This window comes from Oncorhynchus mykiss, chromosome 19 (assembly GCF_057628025.1).
Source record: "Oncorhynchus mykiss isolate SJ-2025 chromosome 19, ASM5762802v1, whole genome shotgun sequence".
Lineage (NCBI taxonomy): Eukaryota > Metazoa > Chordata > Actinopteri > Salmoniformes > Salmonidae > Oncorhynchus > Oncorhynchus mykiss.
The window spans coordinates 17,559,839-17,581,634 of record NC_143040.1 but is presented as its reverse complement, the minus strand read 5'-3'; the positions used below and the strand labels follow the sequence as shown (position 1 = coordinate 17,581,634).

Below are 21,796 nucleotides of genomic sequence, written 5' to 3'. Positions count from 1 at the left end.
GTCTGTCTGCCTCTCTCTCTGTCTGTCTGCCTCTCTCTCTGTCTGTCTGCCTCTCTCTCTGTCTGCCTGCCTGTCTCTCTCTCTGCCTGCCTGTCTCTCTCTCTCTCTCTGTCTACCTGTCTCTCTCTCTGTCTGCCTCTCTCTCTCTCTGTCTGCCTCTCTCTCTGTCTGCCTGCCTGTCTCTCTCTCTGCCTGCCTGTCTCTCTCTCTGCCTGCCTGTCTCTCTCTCTGCCTGCCTGTCTCTCTCTGTCTGCCTGTCTCTCTCTGTCTGCCTGTCTCTCTCTGTCTGCCTGTCTCTCTCTCTCTCTGCCTGTCTCTCTCTCTCTCTCTCTCTGTCTACCTGTCTCTCTCTGCCTGCCTCTCTCTCTCTCTCTCTGCCTGCCTCTCTCTGTCTGTCTGCCTGTCGCTCTCTCTCTCTCTGTCTGCCTGCCTGTCTCTCTCTCTGTCTGTCTACCTGTCTCTCTTTCTCTGTCTGCCTGCCTGTCTCTCTCTCTGTCTACCTGTTTCTCTCTCTGTCTGTCTACCTGTCTCTCTCTCTGTCTGTCTACCTGTCTCTCTCTCTCTGTCTACCTGTCTCTCTCTCTGTCTGTCTACCTGTCTCTCTCTGTCTGCCTGCCTGTCTCTCTCTCTCTCTCCGTCTGTCTACCTGTCTCTCTCTCTCTCTTTCTGTCTGTTGTGTCGCTCATGCACTTGACTGGATGAGCGCTGATGAGAAATGACTGTTGGCTCGTACTGAGAAGAGTTGTGCTGTGTGCGTCAGCGGAGTGTGTCTGTCTGTGAGTGCGTGTTCGAGCCTCTATGCTGTGTGCGTCCACGGAGCCCCCCCCCCCCCAAACTCTACTATTGATGGGCAGTTGTGTTCTGTTCCAAGAGGAGAGTGGGAAGGGTAGTGGTTGTAGTGGCGGTCTCCTGTGGGTTGACACTGATTGGTTGTCTGACTGTTTGAACAACATGTGTCCAACGTGCTGCTGTGGTGATTATTTTGTTGCGAGGCGGATTAGAGTGAGAGAGTAAAGTTGATACATAATAATGACGAGGGGGAGAGATGCATATCACTGATTCTGCTAATAAGCTACACAAATAAGGAGAGGACTAAAACACTGCAGTCGTCCAGTGATCACATCGGGGGACTTGGCCGGGGCTCGGCTTCTTCTTTTCCTCACCAGACGAGACTTGGGTCCAAAATGTTAAAAGTAATTATTTCTCCCACCCCCGGAACAGGGCCATCAATATTTAAAATGTGTGCTTTGAGAGAGGAATTATTTGACATTCATATATTGAGGAGGGAGAAATAAGGAGGTTCAAGGTGTGTAGAAGAAACAGAACCCTTCCTCTGTCTGTGTGTGTGTGTGTGTGTGTGTGTGTGTGTGTGTGTGTGTGTGTGTGTGTGTGTGTGTGTGTGTGTGTGTGTGTGTGTGTGTGTGTGTGTATATATATACACATGGGTTGGTCCCCAGTTCCCCCCTCCACATGGCATCTCTTTTTGTGTTACCTTGACTTTGGCATCCGCGGAGTCTCTCTCCTCTCCGTGTCTCCTCTCCTGCCTCTGTGCCTGCTCCAGGTCGCCTCGCAGGGCAGAGCAGCAGGACTCTAATGCCTCCTTCTCCTCTCCGTGCCTCCTCTCCTGCCTCTGTGCCTGCTCCAGGTCGCCTCGCAGGGCAGAGCAGCAGGACTCTAATGCCTCCTTCTCCTCCTCCAGGGCCTCTTCTCTCCTCCCCCTCTCCTCCTTCACATCCTGAACAAAGAAGAGGGGGGGCAGGAGTCACAGGGCCAGATAAACAACACCGACGGATGAAGAGAGGGAGAGAAGGAGAGAGAGGGAAAGAGAGAGGAGAAAAAAAAGTAGCATGGGGTTTTGAGGAGGATGAGATGGGATGAATATGTAGAATGTAAAGTCAGTGCTATTCTGTGCTTGGTTGGGGCCTCCGCTGCGCAGCTCCACTGTGGCCCCCCCATGTGGCTCTCACGCATGTCTGATTGACAAGGTCACCTGTGCTGTGAGGCTGTGAGGGCTGGGGCTAACTGTGAGGCAGGTAACAGGGGCCACGCAGATTCTCCCTTTAATGACAGGCCTCCTAATGAGAACACACTTCACTACAACATCCATTACATCTGTTCCCAGCCTCCTTTGATGGTTCCCCCGCTCTCGGAGTTGGATTTGATGTTTTATTTTATCAGCGAGACCCCGCAATGCAAAGACGCATCCGCGGACCTCGAGTTCACTCCTTTATTAATGAATCATAGCCAGGGTCCCATCAGGGCCGTAATTAGGGATAAGCCACATCATCACACGAACGCCTTACTTTCACTCCCTCCATGGTCGATCATTAAGTATTTATCTATAGGCAAGTTATCGACTTCTCTCTCCCTCGCTATCTCTGGCTTTTCGGCATTCTCCGTCTGCTCAAACCTCTCAGTTTGGAGACATGTCAGAGAGAGAGAGAGATGAACCGATGAGCGAGAGAGAGAGTGAGAGTGAGAGTGAGAGTGAGAGTGAGAGTGAGAGAGAGAGAGAGAGAGAGAGAGAGAGAGAGAGATGAACCGATGACAGAGAGAGAGAGAGAGAGAGAGAGAGAGAGAGATAGAGAGTGAGAGAGAGAGAGAGATGAACCGATGACAGAGAGAGAGAGAGAGAGAGAGAGAGAGAGAGAGATAGAGAGTGAGAGAGAGAGATCTGGCCTGCTCCAGAGCGAGGAAAAACACATAGTCCGTGTTTCTTTTCCTCCCCTGCCTCTCTAAGTGATTTTGAGGCCTCAGGCTACAGTATAGCCCTGGGGGAAACGTCCTGTTTGGTGTCACAGTGAAGAACAGTGGTTGCCTACAAGGAGCCAGAGCGCAGAGGCTTCAAAGCTCAAAGCGGAGGCAGGCAGGCGGGTGCCACTGGAAATTTGTTCCAAACCTTAAGTTCTTGACTCTTATTCCCCAGCTTGCGGCGCAGAGCTGCCAACTCCTTCTTCACTAGGCCTCTGTCCTCGTCCACAGCCATCTTCCTCTGGACCAGGTTGGTGATCTCCTGCTGCTGCCCTGTCACTCTCTGGTTCAGCCAACGGAGGGAGTGGGGGAGAGAGAGAGAGAGGATTATAGATGGAAAGAGAGAAAAAGAGAGAGATAGAGAAAAAGAGATAGATGGAGAGAGAGAGATGTGGAAAGAGAGATAGATGGAAATACAGAGAGAGAGAGATGACGTTAGTCATCAACAGCAATCTTGGGCAACGGGAGGGAATAAACTATTTATGGATTTTGGAAGGAAGTAGGCATTACAGTAACTACAGGGGTCCCATTTTGGATCAATCAGAGGCTCCAATTGACAGAGAGGGTGACATTTAGTATGAGCTCCTGTTATCAAATGGCCACTAGCGAGGAAGACACAGTTGGATCTCATGCGAGGTCTAATCTACTTCACATCTAACCACTCTATCCTACTCATCTTCTGTGTCAGTTGGGTTCAGATCTGGCAGATACTGACAAGGCCTGTGACCGGGCCAGAACCTTCCTTCTAGCCCCTGATCTCACAACAGGTGCTGAAGGAGACCTTCACAAGCCCTCGCTTTCATAATACTGGCCTCAGTAAACCTCCGTACACATGAGCCAACTCATGTACTGTAGGCCTATGTGCTATGTGCTAACCTCACCACTTACAATGTTACACAATGAGCCACTTATATAGAATAAGAGCACTCTAATACTGTCTAATAGGTGTAGGCCTGTATAGAATAATGAACTACTACTCTGTACATTTACAATACAGTTAGCATGATAGCCTAATCAAAACGATGCTTCTCATCTTTACTAACAAACTAGAACAAAGGAATCAAAACGATGAAAAATGGTTCCATAATTTTAATGATCCATTTTCTGTTCCTGCCGCCTAGTCTTCTGGCAGGCCTATAGCTGGGCGACTGTAGGAGGAGAGAGAGGAGGCTGCCCTTTTAACACTGCATCAGCTGGGCTCTGGCATGGCAGTAATCCACTGCAGGCTGCGGGTAGCTCGAAAATAACACCATGCTCTGGGATGCAATTAATTGCCATGTTGGGGGAATCGCTCAAATCTTTTCCAAGATGGTGGATTTACTAGACGCCTTCATCTCCTCGTTCGCCATGCAAAAACGGGCTTTAATAGAGATTTATACGGGCGAAGAAGAAATAAATTCAAGCGTTGATAATGAGGTGGGCGAGAACAATTTCAACTCCAGTAGTGTTCGATTGGTAAGAAAAAGGTTTAGGGTAAGATAAGAGGTCGAGGACAGAGAGATTAGCATTAAAAATTCCCAGTGCAGTTAAAAATGAAAGCTAATTATGTTACAAAAATGGAAGGGAGTGGAGACGAAAGAGAGCGGAGAAAGACAGAGAGGGAGAGAGAGAGAGAGGTAGTGAGAGAAAGAAAAAATAAGTAGAAAGAGAGAAGAGCGGTAGAGAGGGGAGGAGAGAGAGGGAGAAAGAGAGAGAGAGGGGGGAAAGATGAGAGAGAGGAAAGAGGTAAAGAGAGAGGAGAGGAGAGAGAGAGAGAGAGAGAGAGAGAGAGTGAGAGAGAGAGGGGGAGAGAGTAGAGAGAAAGAGAGAGAGGGGAGAGAGAGAGAGAGAGAGGGGAGAGGTAAAGAGAGGAAAGGGGAGAGAGTAGAGAGAGAGAGAGAGAGAGAGGTAGTGAGAGAAAGAAAAAATAAGTAGAAAGAGAGAAGAGAGGTAGAGAGGAGAGGAGAGAGAGGGAGAAAGAGAGAGAGAGGGGGGAAAGATGAGAGAGAGGAAAGAGGTAAAGAGAGAGGAGAGGAGAGAGAGAGAGAGAGAGAGAGAGAGAGAGAGAGAGAGAGAGGGGGGAGAGAGTAGAGAGAGAGAGAGGAGAGAGAGAGAGAGAGGGGAGAGGTAAAGAGAGGAAAGGGGAGAGAGTAGAGAGAGAGAGAGAGGAGAGAGAGAGAGAGAGAGAGAGGGGAGAGGTAAAGAGAGGAAAGGGGAGAGAGAGAGAGAGAGAGAGAGAGAGAGAGGGGGGAGAGGTAAAGAGAGGAAAGGGGAGAGAGAGAGAGAGAGAGAGGGGAGAGGTAAAGAGAGGAAAGGGGAGAGAGAGAGAGAGAGAGAGAGAGGGGAGAGGTAAAGAGAGGAGAGAGAGAGAGAGAGAGAGAGAGAGAGAGAGGGGAGAGGTAAAGAGAGGAAAGGGGAGAGAGAGAGGAGGAAAAAAGAAGAAAAGGAAAGACGATAGTGAAAGTTGGAGTGGAGACATTGAGAGGGATAGCGTGAGGTCCTGTGTGGACTCAGCAGACCATCACATCTCCAGAACAGTAAAGGGGGAAAAACCAATTAATCCCCATTTGGGTTCCTTTGGCCCAAATCTGGACGAGATGATGAATGTCAGTGGTCTGTGTGACACTGCACACAATCCTGACTATTAATGAGCTTCGCAAATAGGCCAGAACTTCACCAACCAGAATTTCTACTGCTCTTGTAAAGAACTTTGGGGTGGGGGTGGAGTGCTGCTACTTTCAAGGTATAGTTTAGAAGTGAAGGGGCATGGAAATTAACCAGTTATTAAACTTATCTCCATGGTTACTTACTTAATAATACAATGTATTCGTAATATTCTAAACAGTTTGTTGTTTCTGCAGGCACACAAGATGATGTTGAGGAATATTATGCAGTGAGTGGGAACATACTGTCAGGTCTATTAAGACTTGAGCGGTGTCCAGTGGTCATCAAAGGTAGCCTAGTGGTTAAGACTTGGGCCAGGAACCGAAAGGTTGCTGGTTCAAATCCCTAGGTGAAAAATCTGCAGATGTGCCCTTGAGCAAGGCACTTAGCCCCAAATATCCCTGTAAGTCGCTTTGGATGAGATCTGCTAAATGACAGAAAAAAATGATTTAAAATGTAGATGGCGCGGCAGAATGAATGAACCTGCCTGCGTCCTTCCTTCATTCTCCCTCACAGTGACAGTGTTTGACCGATAACATGTTTGAAATCTGTGCCAGCACTCTTTTTCTCAGAACAAACAGAGCAGTGGTAAGAAAATAATGTGTAACATCTATTGTGCTCCACAGCTCTGGCTAATTGTACATAGCTAAACCAGTGTTAAGATGAGTGAGGAGGGCGGGATAAACACACTGTTAAAGAGCTGCTGATGATAGCATTTAGCGCCCGTCTCTCTGGGAGCGGATGGGATGAAGTTAGCGTAGCATTAGCCAGCTGACAGAGAAGGTTGCTAATGTAATGACAGAAACTGACAGATGCTGCTGTTAAGGGACGGTGATTAAGGGTAAATTACAGTGCGTCGCCGTAATCATTATCTGTCCTAGCAGCCCATAGAACACACTTACTGAGCCACTGTTATAGGTGGGCATAGAGTTAACACTTGCGCTAGTGATAGGGCTTGCCTCAGACAAACCCGAGGCTTACGGGTCTTTTATATAACAGGACTGACTGACTGTAGGTTAGACTGGACTTGCACTCTCACTCAGACAGACATTCTATTTCAATGCATCCCTTCATATCAAATGGAAGAGAAATTCCTATGGGAGATTTCTCTGTTCAGACATCAGGATACGACGCAGACATGGTTCACTCACTATGCATTCCACATGTCATAACAACAATACCTGGTCCAGCTCCTGGATCTTGTAGTCTTTGGCCTGCAGGATCTCCAGCACCTTGCGGTCCTTGGCTTCAGCTTTCCATTTCTCTCTGTTGGGGACACAGAGAAACATAGAAATATAATGTTCATCTATGTCATTCTAGTTCTATGCAGAGTCATACAATCTGTCATTCTATTTCTACGGAGAGAGAGAGCGGCAGAGCGGTGAAGTGACTGCGAGGCCCAGAGCTGAAGCATCGTTAGCAGCTCGTCTCCAACGACTCTCTGGTCCTGCTAATGATGATGGGTTTCATTTGGAGGCATAAGGGTGATGTGGTGGTGACAGACCCACTGACAGGATCTAGCATATGGCAAACGACAGCAAACAAGCTCATCTGAGGGGAAATGATAGCTTCATTTGTATAATCAACAGGAAAACCCATTCAGTGCACAGGTTTACAGAGTATTGAATGTTATCAGAGAAGTGAATATGCCAAGTGCATGTAGTCTGTCACCCCTATAATAGCATATTATTTTAATGTCTAGTACATTGAATGACAGTTTCAAAACAAAACACAGAAACACTCGATATCAAGCAAATATCTGTGCACTCAGGCAACCAAATTACAACAAAGAGGGCCTTAAAGAAAAGCAGGTCACAGGAAAAGAAGATAAACCCAAAGTTGTGTGTTCAAACACTCAGCGGGCTCCCTGGGCGCAGGCAGGCAGGCAGACAGACACCAGAAGTATGTCAATCAGCACCCCAGTGTCATTTCACTGTTCTCCAGATAAGGTAATTACCAGGACCACATCAAACCTGGAATCCTATTCAGCACACACACACACACACCGCAAACTTTTTCCCTCGCTCTCTCTCCGCCCCATTGGGCCATGCAGCGGCAGCCTCCTCCAGCAGCATATCTTTCATTCTGGCTCGCTGAGGCCTCTTTTCTCCTGTTCACTGTTTGGGGAGCGGAGACAAAAGAATAACAATTGGGGCCAGTTTGTTTCAACAGCTTCTTGAGATCACCAGGGAACCCCCCCTCCAACCAACCCCCACCTCTCCCCATTCCTCCACCCCAATCCAGGCTCCTCTCCCCCCCATGCCATGGCTGGCTCCCCCCCCCCCCCGGAGGGACATTGAAATTAATGCCTGGTCTCCTCGGAGTCAAGCGCTACCTTGTATCCTTTGCCGTGTTAACCGTGTCCTGAGCAGCCATCCAATCGCTACAAGACCAGCTGGAATCCCCCACAGGCCCGGCGCTTGACTGGAGTCGGCGCAATTATCATGTCAATATACCCGCCGTGTGCAGCGCGGTGCCAGTGTGCTGATAGACTACACACACACACTCTCTGGGTGCATGTTACCTAGGCCCCTGTGGACCAACATGCTTTGTTGGGTTTCCCTAGCCGGAGCTGTGGGGGATGGGGAAACTGCCTGAGACACAGACAGAGAGAGGATCCTGAACCTGGCACACATGTTTTCCCCCTGAAACCAACCGTCTGAGGCTCCTGCCAACTGACACGCTTTATTTTGTGTCTGATGCTCCTAAAGGCAGGGGAATGTAGAATACAGGCCTACTAGACCTACTACATGAAAAGGACTCCACATCTAGGTCTACTACAGTACATTGAAATGCTTGTTATGAACAGAAATGAACAGTCTTTATTAAGAAATGAAATCCTGCACCACGATTCTTTCGAATCTTCATTCTGTTTACGAGGAGCTTGGTGTGGCTTTACGAAAAACAACATTTTGACACAGCATTTTAAATCAAACAACTTTCCAACAGAAGTTTTGAAAAGAACAGACATGCCTGAACTCACACTACTACCGTGTATGACTGCAGTAGTTGAAATACCTGAACCCCTGTTCTTTCCAACCAGTTCCCATGCTGATGTATTCTGTGAGGCTTAGCCGCCCCTCGCAAAAGGTCATCTTCAATCTAACGTTTTAACCCCATAAAAAAAACGAAGCACTTGGCAGTGAACGTTTTCCCAGTTTTAGAATGGGAGCCGAGCGAGACTGTTTTCATTAACGTGGGTGGTTTCCATGGCTGAGCAGCTAGACTGGAGATAAGAGGGCTTTAAGGAGCATCTGCACTATTCAGCCGTAAACCCACCAGAATGTCCAAGGTGTCTCGCACACACAACCTTGGGATAACTTTCAGCAGACGTACTTCCCTACCTACCTCTGTTTCCCTTTGGAGATGGGATTTCTGGGAGATCTTAAAGGCCCTGAACATTTCTTCACAGGTTGTAGTATGGAGATGAGTTATAGGCCATGCTTCCAGAGATAGAACGTATGGTTGAGAGGGAACCGTGACATTTCGGAGCAGTTTCAATTACTAACTCACCGTTCGACCACTAGGCTGACGGCCTGGGTCAGGTCCGGATTGGCTACTTGGAGGCGTTTCCATAGGGACCACACAAACTCCTTGTCAGCCTGTGAGAAGAACAAACAATTTCATGGTTATAAGATTTCACGGTTATGAACGATTATACTCAAATCTTATTATTATGACTAAATCAAATCATTATTCTAAAAATGTGGCATGTGGAGGTCTTAATGAACCACACAGACACATAACACAGAAATACTGAAATTCATTTCCTATTTTTCGACATCCTTTTCTGAAATAATAACACTATTTCTCACATCTTAAAATGTAATTAGTGAGAGGCGATGTTATAGCAATTCTAAATGAAATACAAATAATTCAATGAGATGCTTGAAGACATTAGCATATATGGGGGGGGGGGGGGGGCAACCCAATCAATAATTAAAATGGCCTGTACAAAATCAAACTTTAGATGAGGGGTGCCTTCTCTAATCATGGTGCTGTCTTTACAGAGAGATTACATTACTGGAGTGTGACCTTCGGCTCAAGGGGAGGCTACATTGACACTTGTCATTATGCACAATTCATGACTGGGGAGTTAGAGATCAAACCAAAACAGCAGTTAAAGCAGCATATCCCTTATTAATAAAGTGCATCTGATTCTGGACCGTTTTCTCTGCAGCTCTGAAGTAACTAGCGGAGGAGAAGCACTAAACTGATGACAGAGAGAGTCCTGGAAGGCGCAGAGACACCTGAGAGCCTCCGCCCGTGACACATTTCACATTCAAATTGACTCGCCGCCCCCAAAAAACGGCGTTCCATTTTTTAAATTTGTTTTTAAGCTACATTACATTTAATGAGAAACATCTAAAAACTACATTTTCGGCACACTAAAAGATAGAATTATGCCAAATCGACTTAATATAAAATCATCTGTTAAATTATTTTCACATCATCACAAGATGAAAAGTCATCACTCCCACTGGAATCTACTGGTCTCCAATTAGCACATGAATTTTAAAACCCCATTCAAAAGTGTCTAATCAATTATTTACTAAATGGCGGAGGCAGACCTTGGTAGACCATGGGCTGAACATACAAAGTGGAGAGAGCAGAGTCGATCCTTATTGGATGAATAGAGATCTCACCAATCCTGGTCCTGCACTGCCGTTAATGACAAATTAAGAAATGGGGGCCTGACATCAAATAGGTGGTCTCGCTTCTCCTGGCCTATGGCTGCCATTAACCCTTACATACTGACAGTCAGACTCCTCGCCAGGACCCTCACCACCCATATCAAGGGCTTCTCCGCAGTATTAGAGATGTATCGAATGTGTTTTTGATGATCACTGAATTATTAATTGTAATTGCAGACCTTGAAAGACCATGGGCTAAACATACTAAGTGGGCCTGGAATGCAGCCACATATTAATAAAATTAGCATGGTCAAGTAGGAACATTTTCTGGCCGACAGACGGGCGACTTTGTAGTTAATGGTGGTCCTGAGAACGCTGTGCCAGAGAATTTACACATTAATGGCATTTCAAATGCCACGATTTGAATGGTACACGGTACAACTAACACTGTCTAACAGTCACTAAGAGACAGACAGAATCATTGATGCTCTCTCTCTCCCCAGACCACCGAGGAGAAGTGATTCATGTCAATTCAATAGATGAGAAATACAGTAACTGGTTGATGTAACGGAGGTCGTGAGTGACTTTGGTCTGGATCAGGTCTGACAGACAGGCCATACAAACTCAGTTGGTAGAGCATGATGCTTACAACGCCAGGGTTCTGGGTTCGAGTCCCACAGGGGACCAGTATGAAAATGTATGCACTCACTACTGTAAGTCGCTCTGGATAAAAGTGTCTTGTAAAATCTACAAATGCTGGTCAGTGCTTTATACTGTACCTTGAAACGAGTAATACTCCCTTCAATACATTTTGGGATCATTGGACAGGAAAAGGCACCACGCTCACTCACAATTCATTGTTTTGCTTGTTTTATTAAACAAGTTTAATAGATTGATGTTTCAGCCTTCAATGGCCTTCTTCAGAATCTCAGAACACATCAAGAAACAATACATTAACTACCGTAAACAAGCAATGATCTATGCTGGACTCAAAAGGCAGAGTCTCGTATAGTGTAGAGTGAAATATTTGTCCATATATTTGCCCATATACACACACTCACAGAGGAGAGCTTCTCCAAGATGTGTGTGTGAATATGCAAAGTGAGACACTGATTCCAGGTAAATCCACCGTTTATGTTTTTAGGCACCACCTGGTGGCGAGCCTGTAACGACAAGACAGCATCTCTCCATCACAGCATCAGAGAGAGAGAGAGAGAGACTGACTGAGACTCGTTCAGGAGGATGCAACGTTATAGTATGTTCTAGACGGGAATATAATGTGTAGATCAAATGTGTTTGTGATTAATTGGGAGTTCAGTTCTACAAATCAGTTTCTATCTGCAATGTTCTAAATGCTGAAACTCACTGATTAGCCTATGACCCAAATATGAAATGGTCATAGCCTATGGTGCAGGGAATGTGCAGTAGCAAGGAAAAGGGCAAAAAGCTAAACTTCATGTAAATCTATCATTGCTATTGTGGTTACAGAGCTAGATGTATTACCTAAGTTGGTGCTGTATGGCTCAGTTGGTAGAGCATGGCGCTTGCACCGCCAGGGTTGTGGGTTCGATTCCCCGGGCCCCCCATATGTAAAAAGAATGTATGCAGACATGACGAAGTCAAAGCGTCTTCTAAATATCATATAAGTTGCATCTATCAATATTTTCCTATGTTTATTAGGATCTTGCCGTGAGTATTTGTAAGCACTTAGAAAGTGTTCACTTGTGACATAGCTAACGCAGGTTGAGATGTGTATAAACTGATTTATTTTAAACACAGAAAATGTTGGCAACAATATAGCTAGATTCAGCTGTTGACAACATAAACAATACCATCCAACACAGTCACCTGGCATTGCACTAACTCCTCAGACAAACTCCTCACTTCTTCCTTCAGCAGCATGATGCGACTGCTGTCTCTAGTAGCCATCATAGAGCTGGAAAAGAGAAAAATAAAGAAAATGATGGAGGCAGTACACATTTTCTCATCAATATACAGTAAGCTTCAACGTTACAGTAGAAAGCTAGCTAGAGACAACACTATATAGATATACATTAGATTAGACTGTATAGTAATATCGAGCCCGTAGTGATCAATGTTGTTGCTGCACTATTGATTTGGGAATAACGTTAGAGCTCTAGTGACAGAGACAAGTCAACAGGTGTTACTAATTGTCCTCAAGACTAGTGCCATTCAGCTAGGTGGTCGTCTAATATTACATTAGCTAGCTCGCAAAGTTAGCTAGCTACATATGGTCCTGTACCGGGAGGACATTTTCGTATGTAGCCTAGCTTCACTTCAACAAAGGACAAAAGGGAGAAGTAAGTAACTTTTTTTAACTAGCTGGTTTGCCAATTAGCTAGCTAGCTAACGTTAGCTAGCCTATAACTGAAGGTGAGCCCAGCAGTGAAGCACGACCGTGCACTGCAACAGGTGTTCTACTCTGTTTAGTTAGCCAGTCGGTGGTAAGTAAACAAACATTACCTTGGGTGTTGACAACTTTCTCGGTCGGAGAGAGTAGCTAACGTTACAAAGCAAAGTAGAAAGAGCTAACGTTAGCAGCTGGCTAAGTTGAACGATAGCGTTACATGTCAAAAGTCCATGCATTGAACAGCATCATTGTAGACAGCAAGCATACGTATCCTGAAGGACAACTGTATATTTATCCGTGCATATAGGGTATGTATTGCTGTCTACAACATTTTGCGAGACGAAATGTACACTTTCTGAGTGAATCACACTGTTGTCAATAGCTACCGAGACGCCTTTTCCATTTCAAACAAGCGCGCTGTTTTCCGTTTTTTACTTCCCCATACGTCAGCGTACTTCCCAAACGTCAGTTTTTACGACACGCCAACGTATTAGGAAGTAACTGAAAGCAGCGCTCTAATTGTTTGAAATGTCAAAGCCTGTTGTAAAATACCTAGTAGGAGATAACGTATTCATATTTTGATGAATATGTTCTTTAGTAAAGTCAATCACACTGTAATTGGTGTGTTAAGGGGAAATGCATGCATACAGCCACAGACCCCACTATCAGTGTAGCCTACTGCATTTGCCTACTCTTGGTCTTCTTTTTACAGTTAATTACTTACCACTTGTCCTACTTTTTAGTTTGATAATTGTTTATCATTTGCATGTTTAACATTCTTGGTATGGGAAAAATATGCTGTTTTGCTAGACATGCAATAACATGGATGGACTCATGCTTGCATGCACTGTAATGAGTGGCCAGGCATGAAAGATGAGAAGAGATACTACAATGAAGAAATATGAGGACTGGCAACTCTGTTGTTCATTCACACAAATGTTGGTTCATCTGCTCTCTGTTTGTCTGGTCCTTCTGCCTGCCCGGCTGAGAAAAAGAAAAGACAAGAGAAAGAAAAAAATAAATCAATTGACTTAGCACGATTAGGCTGTTCCTTGACCCACAAGCAGTGCCTCTCATTAGGATCCTCATTTGTGGAGCGGTTTCAGAGGCAGTAGACTGGCGCGTAATGCGCAACATCTGCCCTGTTAGACTTGCACAGACGGACACATGGCATTTATACTGTATGAATCAGATTTTCTCTCCTCTTGCCTGCCTCCCAACAAAGCTCCTTGTTTAATGGAGATGGTGACCAATCATCCATTTAGGAGCCTGGATCTGGATCACTGGAAAGGGGGTTTGTTCCCCACTTTATATCATTACAGAGGAGGACAAACGTCACCAGTGACTTTCTATGGGGTCCCATTCAGTGATTAGATGTATGACTAATTCAGGCCCATTACATCCAGATATCAGGTGCATGCACAGTTAGAAATAAATTGCCACTCTATGGCTGCGTTCACAAAGGCAGCCCAAGTCTGATTTTTTTTTTTCCACTAATTGGTCTTTTGACCAATCACATCAGATCTTTTCACATCAGCTATATTACAGAGCTGATCTGATTGTTCAAAAGACCAATTAGTGAAAAAAGATCAGAATTGGGCTGCCTGTCTAAATGCAGCCAATGTCATCCACAAACCTCCAAAGTAAATATGATTAAATAACAATTACAACATCCTGTGTAAAAGGAGCCATGTCGTTTTAGTGATAAGTATAGGCCTATTTTATATAACATAATACCTCACATCCAGAAAACATGATCCAATGTTTTTGGCAGAAGCCCCCCTATTCACACACATCCCCTTTTCATGTTATTTGGCCCTCATCGTTTTCAATACAGGTTACATTACTACAACATGTTCTACCATGTTTTGACAGTGTGTCTTACACGGTCTCTGAGGATGTCTGGAGCAGTGTGTGTCTCCCCTTTTAAGTGTTTGTTGTCTGTCCTCTTAATGATAGATTCATCTACATCTGAGGAACATTTTACGCACATAAAACGCAGCTCTCAGCCAGACCCCTTCATCTCACCACTGATGTGTGCTTCCTGCATTTGAAAATAAAAAATAATTTTTCAAGTCCTGACTGACTGAACACAAACTCTTGTCGTCTTTTGATTTGGCTCCCGTTCGTCTTTCATCACACCGTTTTAAGATGTGTGACAGGTTATATCGTTTTATTTAAGTTCATTATTCCGAGAAAAACAGGTGTTCCCGTGTGCAGTGTGTGTGTGCCCAGTTCTCTCCGGGTGCAATATACTGCCTGTGAGTCATCCTGAAATGTTAGTTGAGAAATACATCCAGTATACCATCTCTTTATGTTGTCCTCCTCCTCTCCCGTCAATTACAGACTAGTGTCTCGTGACAGACTGTTTCATATATGTAGCACATGGTTTTGGGTGCAAAGATTAATTATACAGGACTTATGTGTTATTTTCAGGCTTACTGTGAATTAAGTGCATTGTATTGTCACTGTAAATTGATGGAGCATAAGAAAATCCCTCACATAGCATATGCAGAGATATGTAAGTCAGAAGAACATTATGTTAAAGATGTTAAATTGACTCTTGTCTTGTGAGTCGAGTGTCATTGAGGCCACTCAGCCCTAATTGCCACCAGTGTTCTGATGTGACAAGCCAGCCCATAAAATGAGTAGGCTTTACACTGTGGCAGTCCCAATGAGCATACTGTTCTCTTGCCTTCTCTCTCCACAGAGCCACACAGACAGAGAACAGTGAATAAAATAAAATCAGCACGGATGTGGAGAAACAACACGGAATCTTGATCATGCAAATGCCTCCATCTGCATGAAAAAATCAGGAAACAAATGACAAGCACCTGGTTGGCTGAGAAAGAGTGAGGGAGGAAGGGAAGCCGAGCCTGGAAGCGAGCGACATTCCGTGGAGAATTCCGGGGAAGTATAATTGTCTCCGCCTGCCACCTCAGGTAGGAGGACTGTCGTCTGCATAATAACGTTACCTTTGATTCCAACTGAGGGAGGTGAGAACCAACAGAACGAACAGGGGGCTTACGATCACGCTGACTAAAGAGTCACAAGTCGTGTTGCCTTTGAAGATACACAGGAAGTACAAGTGTCAGCTGGGATGTCAATTTGAACTCTGTTTAGCGGGATGTCTCTCTCATTCCAGAATGGAAATGAGATTCCAACCTGTGAGAGCACTGAGTCTCATATGACATCACAGTCACTTTGCTGCTCCACTGAGGGCTCTGTTCTCTGAGATGGGTTTCATTACAGAAGTGTGGGTGGCTAATCTGATGAATATGGATGGGTGGATATGACATTGGGTGGCTTTTTAACATGAACGGCTGTATATAGCTCACTTTTTTTGAATATCTGCAAAAATTCATGAACTTGGATGTTTAATATCTGCTGAGAATTTTGGACATTGTGACAGTGTGGAAAAAATGAAACACCCTGCAGCTAGTTTTCTCAACTGGACTAGAAAATGATATCAGTCGCTCAGTCTTGACATCAAGCATGAGCCATTCTCATGTTCAACCTTGTGGGAACTCGCGCCTCAAGTCTCATAATACCCAATGACAGAGAGGCCATTGATTCCCCCCTCCTCCCCACTCTTCACCCCTCTCCCACACTAAACCTATCTGTGTACCTAAATCAGACAACTACAGTGCCCCCCCCCACACACACACACACACACACACATCCCCAAACCCCCCCCAGCACAAGCCCCTCAGTTCAGCCCTGGTGCTGGCCCTCTTCTTAACTCCCATCTGATGACCTTCTGAGCCATCCTCAGCAGACAGGCCCTGCTCATAATGGGAGGATTGATGAGAGGAGAGCCAACTTCCTGGGGGCCACCGTGGGAGGGGGGCGTAGTGTCATGAGCCCCGGGTTCAAGCTTACCCATGGCTCACCCATGTGGCGTGCCACTCCCCCCTGGTATAGTGTGGGAAAGAGGAGTCTGAGTATTTCTCCCAGGGCTCTGCATTGGTAGGCCTTGTCTTGTCCTTGGCTGGGTACTGACTGACTGAGATTGCATAGCAAGGTAGTGAGGTTGTGTTTGAGTTCGCATTTCCCTCGAGAGGTAGCATCTAGGGCCTGGCGGTCAGATACTGTACAGAGAGAGAACATGTGACGACTTCACCGTGGAACAAGGAGCACACTATTGAAACTATGGTTTACCATCTTTTAGGTATTTTCTACTAAAGGGTACATACATTTGAATTCAGTCACGTTGTTTTGACTGCACCCCTTTAGATTTGAACATAACCTTCCATACATATTATGTAGAAGTGGTCAGAAAGTTAGTTTTTGGGCCTGAACGCCAAAACATTCAAGAGATAAAGGTGCTCAATAAATGTTCAGATCGGTTGATAACCCTGTTTCTAGGCTGTAAAATGATATCAAACTCAACTGTTTATATTTTCCAGTGATAAAAACATGGATGTCTCATGGTGTGGTGGGGTATGCAAAATGGGTCAACTTTGAGCACATCTATCTCCTGAATGTTTTGGCATGCAGGTCCTAAAACTCACATTCTGACCACTTCTTCCATGAACAAACATGTACAGTATGGAAAGTTTAATTTTTTTATCAGAAGGGATGCTCTCAAAAAGTAATTGAATTCAAATGGATTTACCCTAAAGTGAGGAGATAAAAAGACAATGGCTGAGATGGAAATAGATATACAGGTATCTGCCAAAATAAAGGAAACACCAACATAAAGTGTCTTAATATTGTGTTGGACCACCACAAGCTGCCAGAACAGCTTCAGTGCATCTTGGCAGAGATTCTACAAGTGTCTGGAACTCTATTGGAGGGATGTGACTGCATTCTTCCACGAGAAATTATATAATTTGGTGTTTTGTTGATGGTGGTGGAAAACGCTGTCTCAGGCGCCGCTCCAGAATCTCCCATAAGTCTTCAATTTGGTTGATGTCTGGTGACTGAGACACACAGACACACACACACCCTTTAAACCCTCGAAGCTCCTTTGAGAAGTCCCTGAGATCTCTTCTTCTAGACATGGTAGATAAAATAATGGGCCACTGGGCATTTTTCTAGCCTGTATGACCAAGTGAACAAGAGTTTTCTTTATTTTGTCAGTTACCTGTATATTTGGAGAGACAGATACACAACTGTCAGGCGCGCGTGACATAACACTTCAGTTCCACTCAACATAGACCTTGGGAGTCAGACATGTGCAGTACAAGCCTAGTTCATGAAACTTCCAAGTAATGAACAATGAACCCCAGGAGGTTGGCGGCACCTTAATTGGGGAGAACGGGCTCGTGGTAATGATTGGAGTGGGTTCAGTGGAATGGTATCAAATACATTAAACACATGGTTTCCATGGTTTCCAGGTGTTTGATGCCATTCCATTTGCTCTGTTCCAGACGTTATTATGAGCCCTCAACAGCACCCACTGCAGTGAACATATTACATCAGAGGTGAGGTGATCATACTGAACATTCTCACAGGTTCAGAATGTCACCGAGCCCCCGGCCAAACAGCCCAGAATGTCCTCGCAGAAAGCAGTCAGTCAGAGCAGAATTAGAGCAGGTGTGTGTGTGGTGCCCGATTGTGGTCCCTCCCCTTTCCGCTCCCCTCTGCCTTCCATGACATGATCGAATTGACCTTTTCTCAGTGAGAACTGCTGCTTCCCAGACAGATGGACAGAAACCCAGCGTAGAATGGCCTTGTAGGCTGTGATAGCTGACTGCCATCCCCGGGAGAGGGCCTCCAACTCTGGGTTCAATAGCTCATCATCAATAACCCCTCTGGGTAATTAGTGAGAGAGGTAGGGTCCTGTCATGGGGACAGATAAACCTATACTCATTGCAGAGAGACGGTGTGTGTGTGTGTGTGTGTGTGTGTGTGTGTGTGTGTGTGAGACGCTCTTTTTCAGTAAATGAAGGAGCTTTATAATATATTTTTAATCCAGATGTCAAACTGTAGAAGGGCTGAGCTTGGACATTCTCCTTACCACTTGCTGAGTAACTTTAATTAGTTGAACTGCCTGTGTTTATAAGCGTAATCAAATTAGACATCCGTGCTTGACAATATGCTAATGGCAGACGAGGTGGCGACTTCACACCAACATGGATGTCTCCAGCATCATTAGTGTAGCCGTTTAATATGTCACAACACTAATCAGCCCTATCATTAACAGTTTGTTTGACATGACGAATAAATTGGGGGAAGAAAAATCACTTTCAAAGCCATATAACATTATTGAGGCCCTTTGAAGCTATCAAAGAGACCCATATCATTATATTATTCCCCCCCCCCCCCCCCCCCCCGAGTTGTAGCACTTCTATTTTCTGGACAATCCTTAAAAGGCTTGTTTTGTTGCTCACGGAGCTATGTAATATCTTGTTTAATTAGCTGGATTTAAGCTCTATCTCCCTAACAAACAGGCATATGGTCTTTATCCTCCCATGGCCTTGGCCCAACCAATGAATATGCATATCCTGGGACCGGAGTTAGCTTGTTACCCCCAGAATGAATTCAGCACAAGTCTAATCCCTGATCTATTATTTACCCCTTGACCAAACATGTGAGTGGGGCTTCTTCTTCCAGACGCTCAACTTGATAGAAATGACTGCCTTGGGATTCCACTCTCACTAGGTCCAAAAGTAGAGACTGAGAAGCCAGTCACTGACTGCTCTCTCTCTATATATCTTTCTCTCCACCCTCCTCTCTCCCCTTCCTCTTGAGATGCCTCAGTCAAATGTTGAGCAGCAAACCCCTGGTAAAAACATGTGCACAGTGAAACATTAATGAGAGACAGCACACGTCAGATGATCAGCAGAGGGACACAACTTAGGAAACATGTGGGAAACATGGGGGAAACATGGGGGAAACATCAGTGTCCTCAAGCATTCCTTCCTCCTGCTGTACTGGAGCAACTTGATGCACTAGTTTGAATTCTGAAGCATCTCACTCATCTCTAAGCCCTTTTGGGGAGGGGGGGGGGGGGGTTGTGTGTGTGTGTGTGTGTGTGTGTACACTTTACTATAGTCCTCACAAGAATAGTGAACCAACTAAAATTCAGAAAAGTGAGGACATTTTTCCGGTCCTCACTTGTAAAGAATAATATTTTAGGCTTAGGGGTTAAGGTTAGGGGTAAGTGGTTAGGTTTGGAGTTGGGGTAAAGGTTAGGGAAAATAAGATTTAGAATCGGAATCAATATAGTAAGATATAGGTGTGTGTGTGTGTGTGTGTGTGTGTGTGTGGTGTGTGCGCGTGTGCGTTGAGCGAAATCTGAGTTTGCTCACCATAATGTGAACTGAAAAATATCATGTGGGTACTGGGTACAGTATATGTAAACATTGAAACGAAGTTAAGTCAACTTTGGAATATAACTAGCATCACCTTGAAAGCTTGATAGGGCCTATACAAAATATCTGATAACATTTTTCGATGTAATAATTATTGTTTTATGAATTTGGAACCTTTTAATGTTTCAAATATTTAGTTAATTTAATTGAGAATGAATTTTCCCATGATGAAATATTTTGATAATACCTAATTTAGCTACTAACAACCATTTCCCATAAACAAACAGAACAACAGGTTACAGTAGGCTATTTTACGGGATCCTCTCTCTTACGGGAAATAAAAGTACAAGTGTTTCGTAAATTATAAAAGGCTAAGCACCTCTCCGTGATTTTTCATGTCCGCAGGGTAGGGGTTTAGTCGAGTTGGCGCATTGTCACACACAGATGTGCCTCTTTACCCTGACACAACACCGTGACGGACTCAAACTCAAGACCCACAGTCACTCAGGTTACATTCACAAGGCGTATAACAGCCCCGAGAGTCCTGTCAGATTGTGTACCGCTGGAGCCCAACTTCCAGAAGCCACTTTCCTAATTCTCCAACCAAGCCTTATCGTCCGCGACGTGTCCTCGGAGCATACAGCTGATTTAGCAGAATAAATATCGGAGAGTGCCCGGGTCGGGACTAGGGAAAACTGTCTTCTCCTCACAAGCATAGGTTTATTCGCCTTTTTTTCCCGAAGACGCTGTCAGCGATTTCCCTCTGCATCTCCTGGTTCACGTTTTGGAAGGGGACAGTAGTGCCTCTGCCTGCATTCATATCCCGAGACCGACGGTGTGTTCCAAAGCAACGTATTCTGTTCTGCTCTGACAAGGAACGTATTTTCTCATTGAACCAGACAGTGTTCATTTCTCAGGATCAAAACCTGAAACGAAGACGCGTCTCCGTTTTCAATCAAATGTCATAAAACTCTTATTGCGCACGAGTCAATACTTTTCTTGCGGGGACGACGCCGACTTTTTAATTACTTCAGACTGTAATATATCAGGGGAGAAGTCCCCCACTTGAGGGCGAAATCAGACATTCGAGGACGGCAAGTTCGAGAGCCCAGGACCCGGGTCTTCCATATACAACATGCAGAAATGGTAAATATGATTTTGAAACTGTTTACCCATTCAAATGAAGCCCTGTATCAGGTATGAGAGCTGTATCAGAGCTGGATTACAAACATTGATATAACTTTTTCTAACCGGCGCCTGGCCTGTATGGCCTATTATTGCCCCAAGAAAGTTGTAAATAATTAATGCACACAAATAATTCATGTATTCGTGATATTTTGTTTACTCTTTCCACATACTTTACAAATATTATATTTTGTTTTGGATATAGGCAATATTTAGAATAGGCTTTTATAGACTGTTATTATAATACAACTTCTATTTAGCCTACCTTATGTGAACCTTATTCAATCAACATGTTGGTGGCCCATATAAAACTCCCTCACTGCAACGCACATTATTATAACATTATTATAACTTATAATAAATGAGAATGAATATTATTTTAGGCTTTACAATTTTGTTGTTTTCGTGTTTCTTGATCTTGAAAATGGAGCTGTGTGATTTTACCCCAGGTGCCCATTGTTGAGCACAGTCAGACAGACAGTTTAACCATACTGAAACTTTTTACAAAATGTTCCGAACATATTTCCCCCCCTTAAATTTATGGATGTACACGGTCAGTGATAATTGTCACTGATATTTGTCACGATGTCACTTTCAGATCTTGTTGATCGTTAGAGCGTGCATAACGATTATACAGGGACATTTTTCAGTGTCAACTACTCACTCCAGTCTTTGGCCTACACAATGACGCCTACCTTTGATTAAACAAATGATGATAGAATACACAATAAAATATACTATTTAAAATGCTATTTTAAAGATGACACCATGTAAAGCAATGTAAAACATCATCAATAGTACATTTCTGTATATATTTACACACTGCTATATCAAAAACATATCATAACAAAATATGTTCCCACTATATTGCACTCTCAATTTGAACCCTTTCCAAACAGAACTTTATCATTTTGTAAACATTTCCATATGATGAATATAGTCCTGTGTTA

The 21,796-nt window shown here is 44.5% G+C and overlaps 2 protein-coding genes across 2 annotated transcripts in view; one reads left to right on the top strand and one right to left on the bottom strand.

The window, feature by feature from the left end:
• The window catches only part of LOC118960365 (centlein), a 135,772-nt gene extending 122,929 nt beyond the window's left edge, over window positions 1-12,843 (bottom strand). Inside the window, exons 1-7 of the mRNA XM_090210302.1 lie at window positions 12,786-12,843; window positions 12,513-12,549; window positions 11,877-11,964; window positions 8,908-8,996; window positions 6,576-6,660; window positions 2,900-3,034; window positions 1,493-1,735 (exon numbers count right to left, since the gene is read on the bottom strand). Of these exons, the coding sequence (XP_090066428.1) occupies window positions 1,493-1,735; window positions 2,900-3,034; window positions 6,576-6,660; window positions 8,908-8,996; window positions 11,877-11,960 (636 nt within the window). The 5' untranslated portion in view covers window positions 11,961-11,964; window positions 12,513-12,549; window positions 12,786-12,843. The remainder of the gene's footprint in view (window positions 1-1,492; window positions 1,736-2,899; window positions 3,035-6,575; window positions 6,661-8,907; window positions 8,997-11,876; window positions 11,965-12,512; window positions 12,550-12,785) is intronic.
• A 7,213-nt stretch (window positions 12,844-20,056) lies between these two features.
• The window catches only part of LOC149975105 (zinc finger protein basonuclin-2-like), a 238,891-nt gene continuing 237,151 nt past the window's right edge, over window positions 20,057-21,796 (top strand). The window contains 1 exon segment of the mRNA XM_090210301.1: window positions 20,057-20,807. Coding sequence (XP_090066427.1) covers window positions 20,805-20,807 — 3 coding nt within the window. The 5' untranslated portion in view covers window positions 20,057-20,804.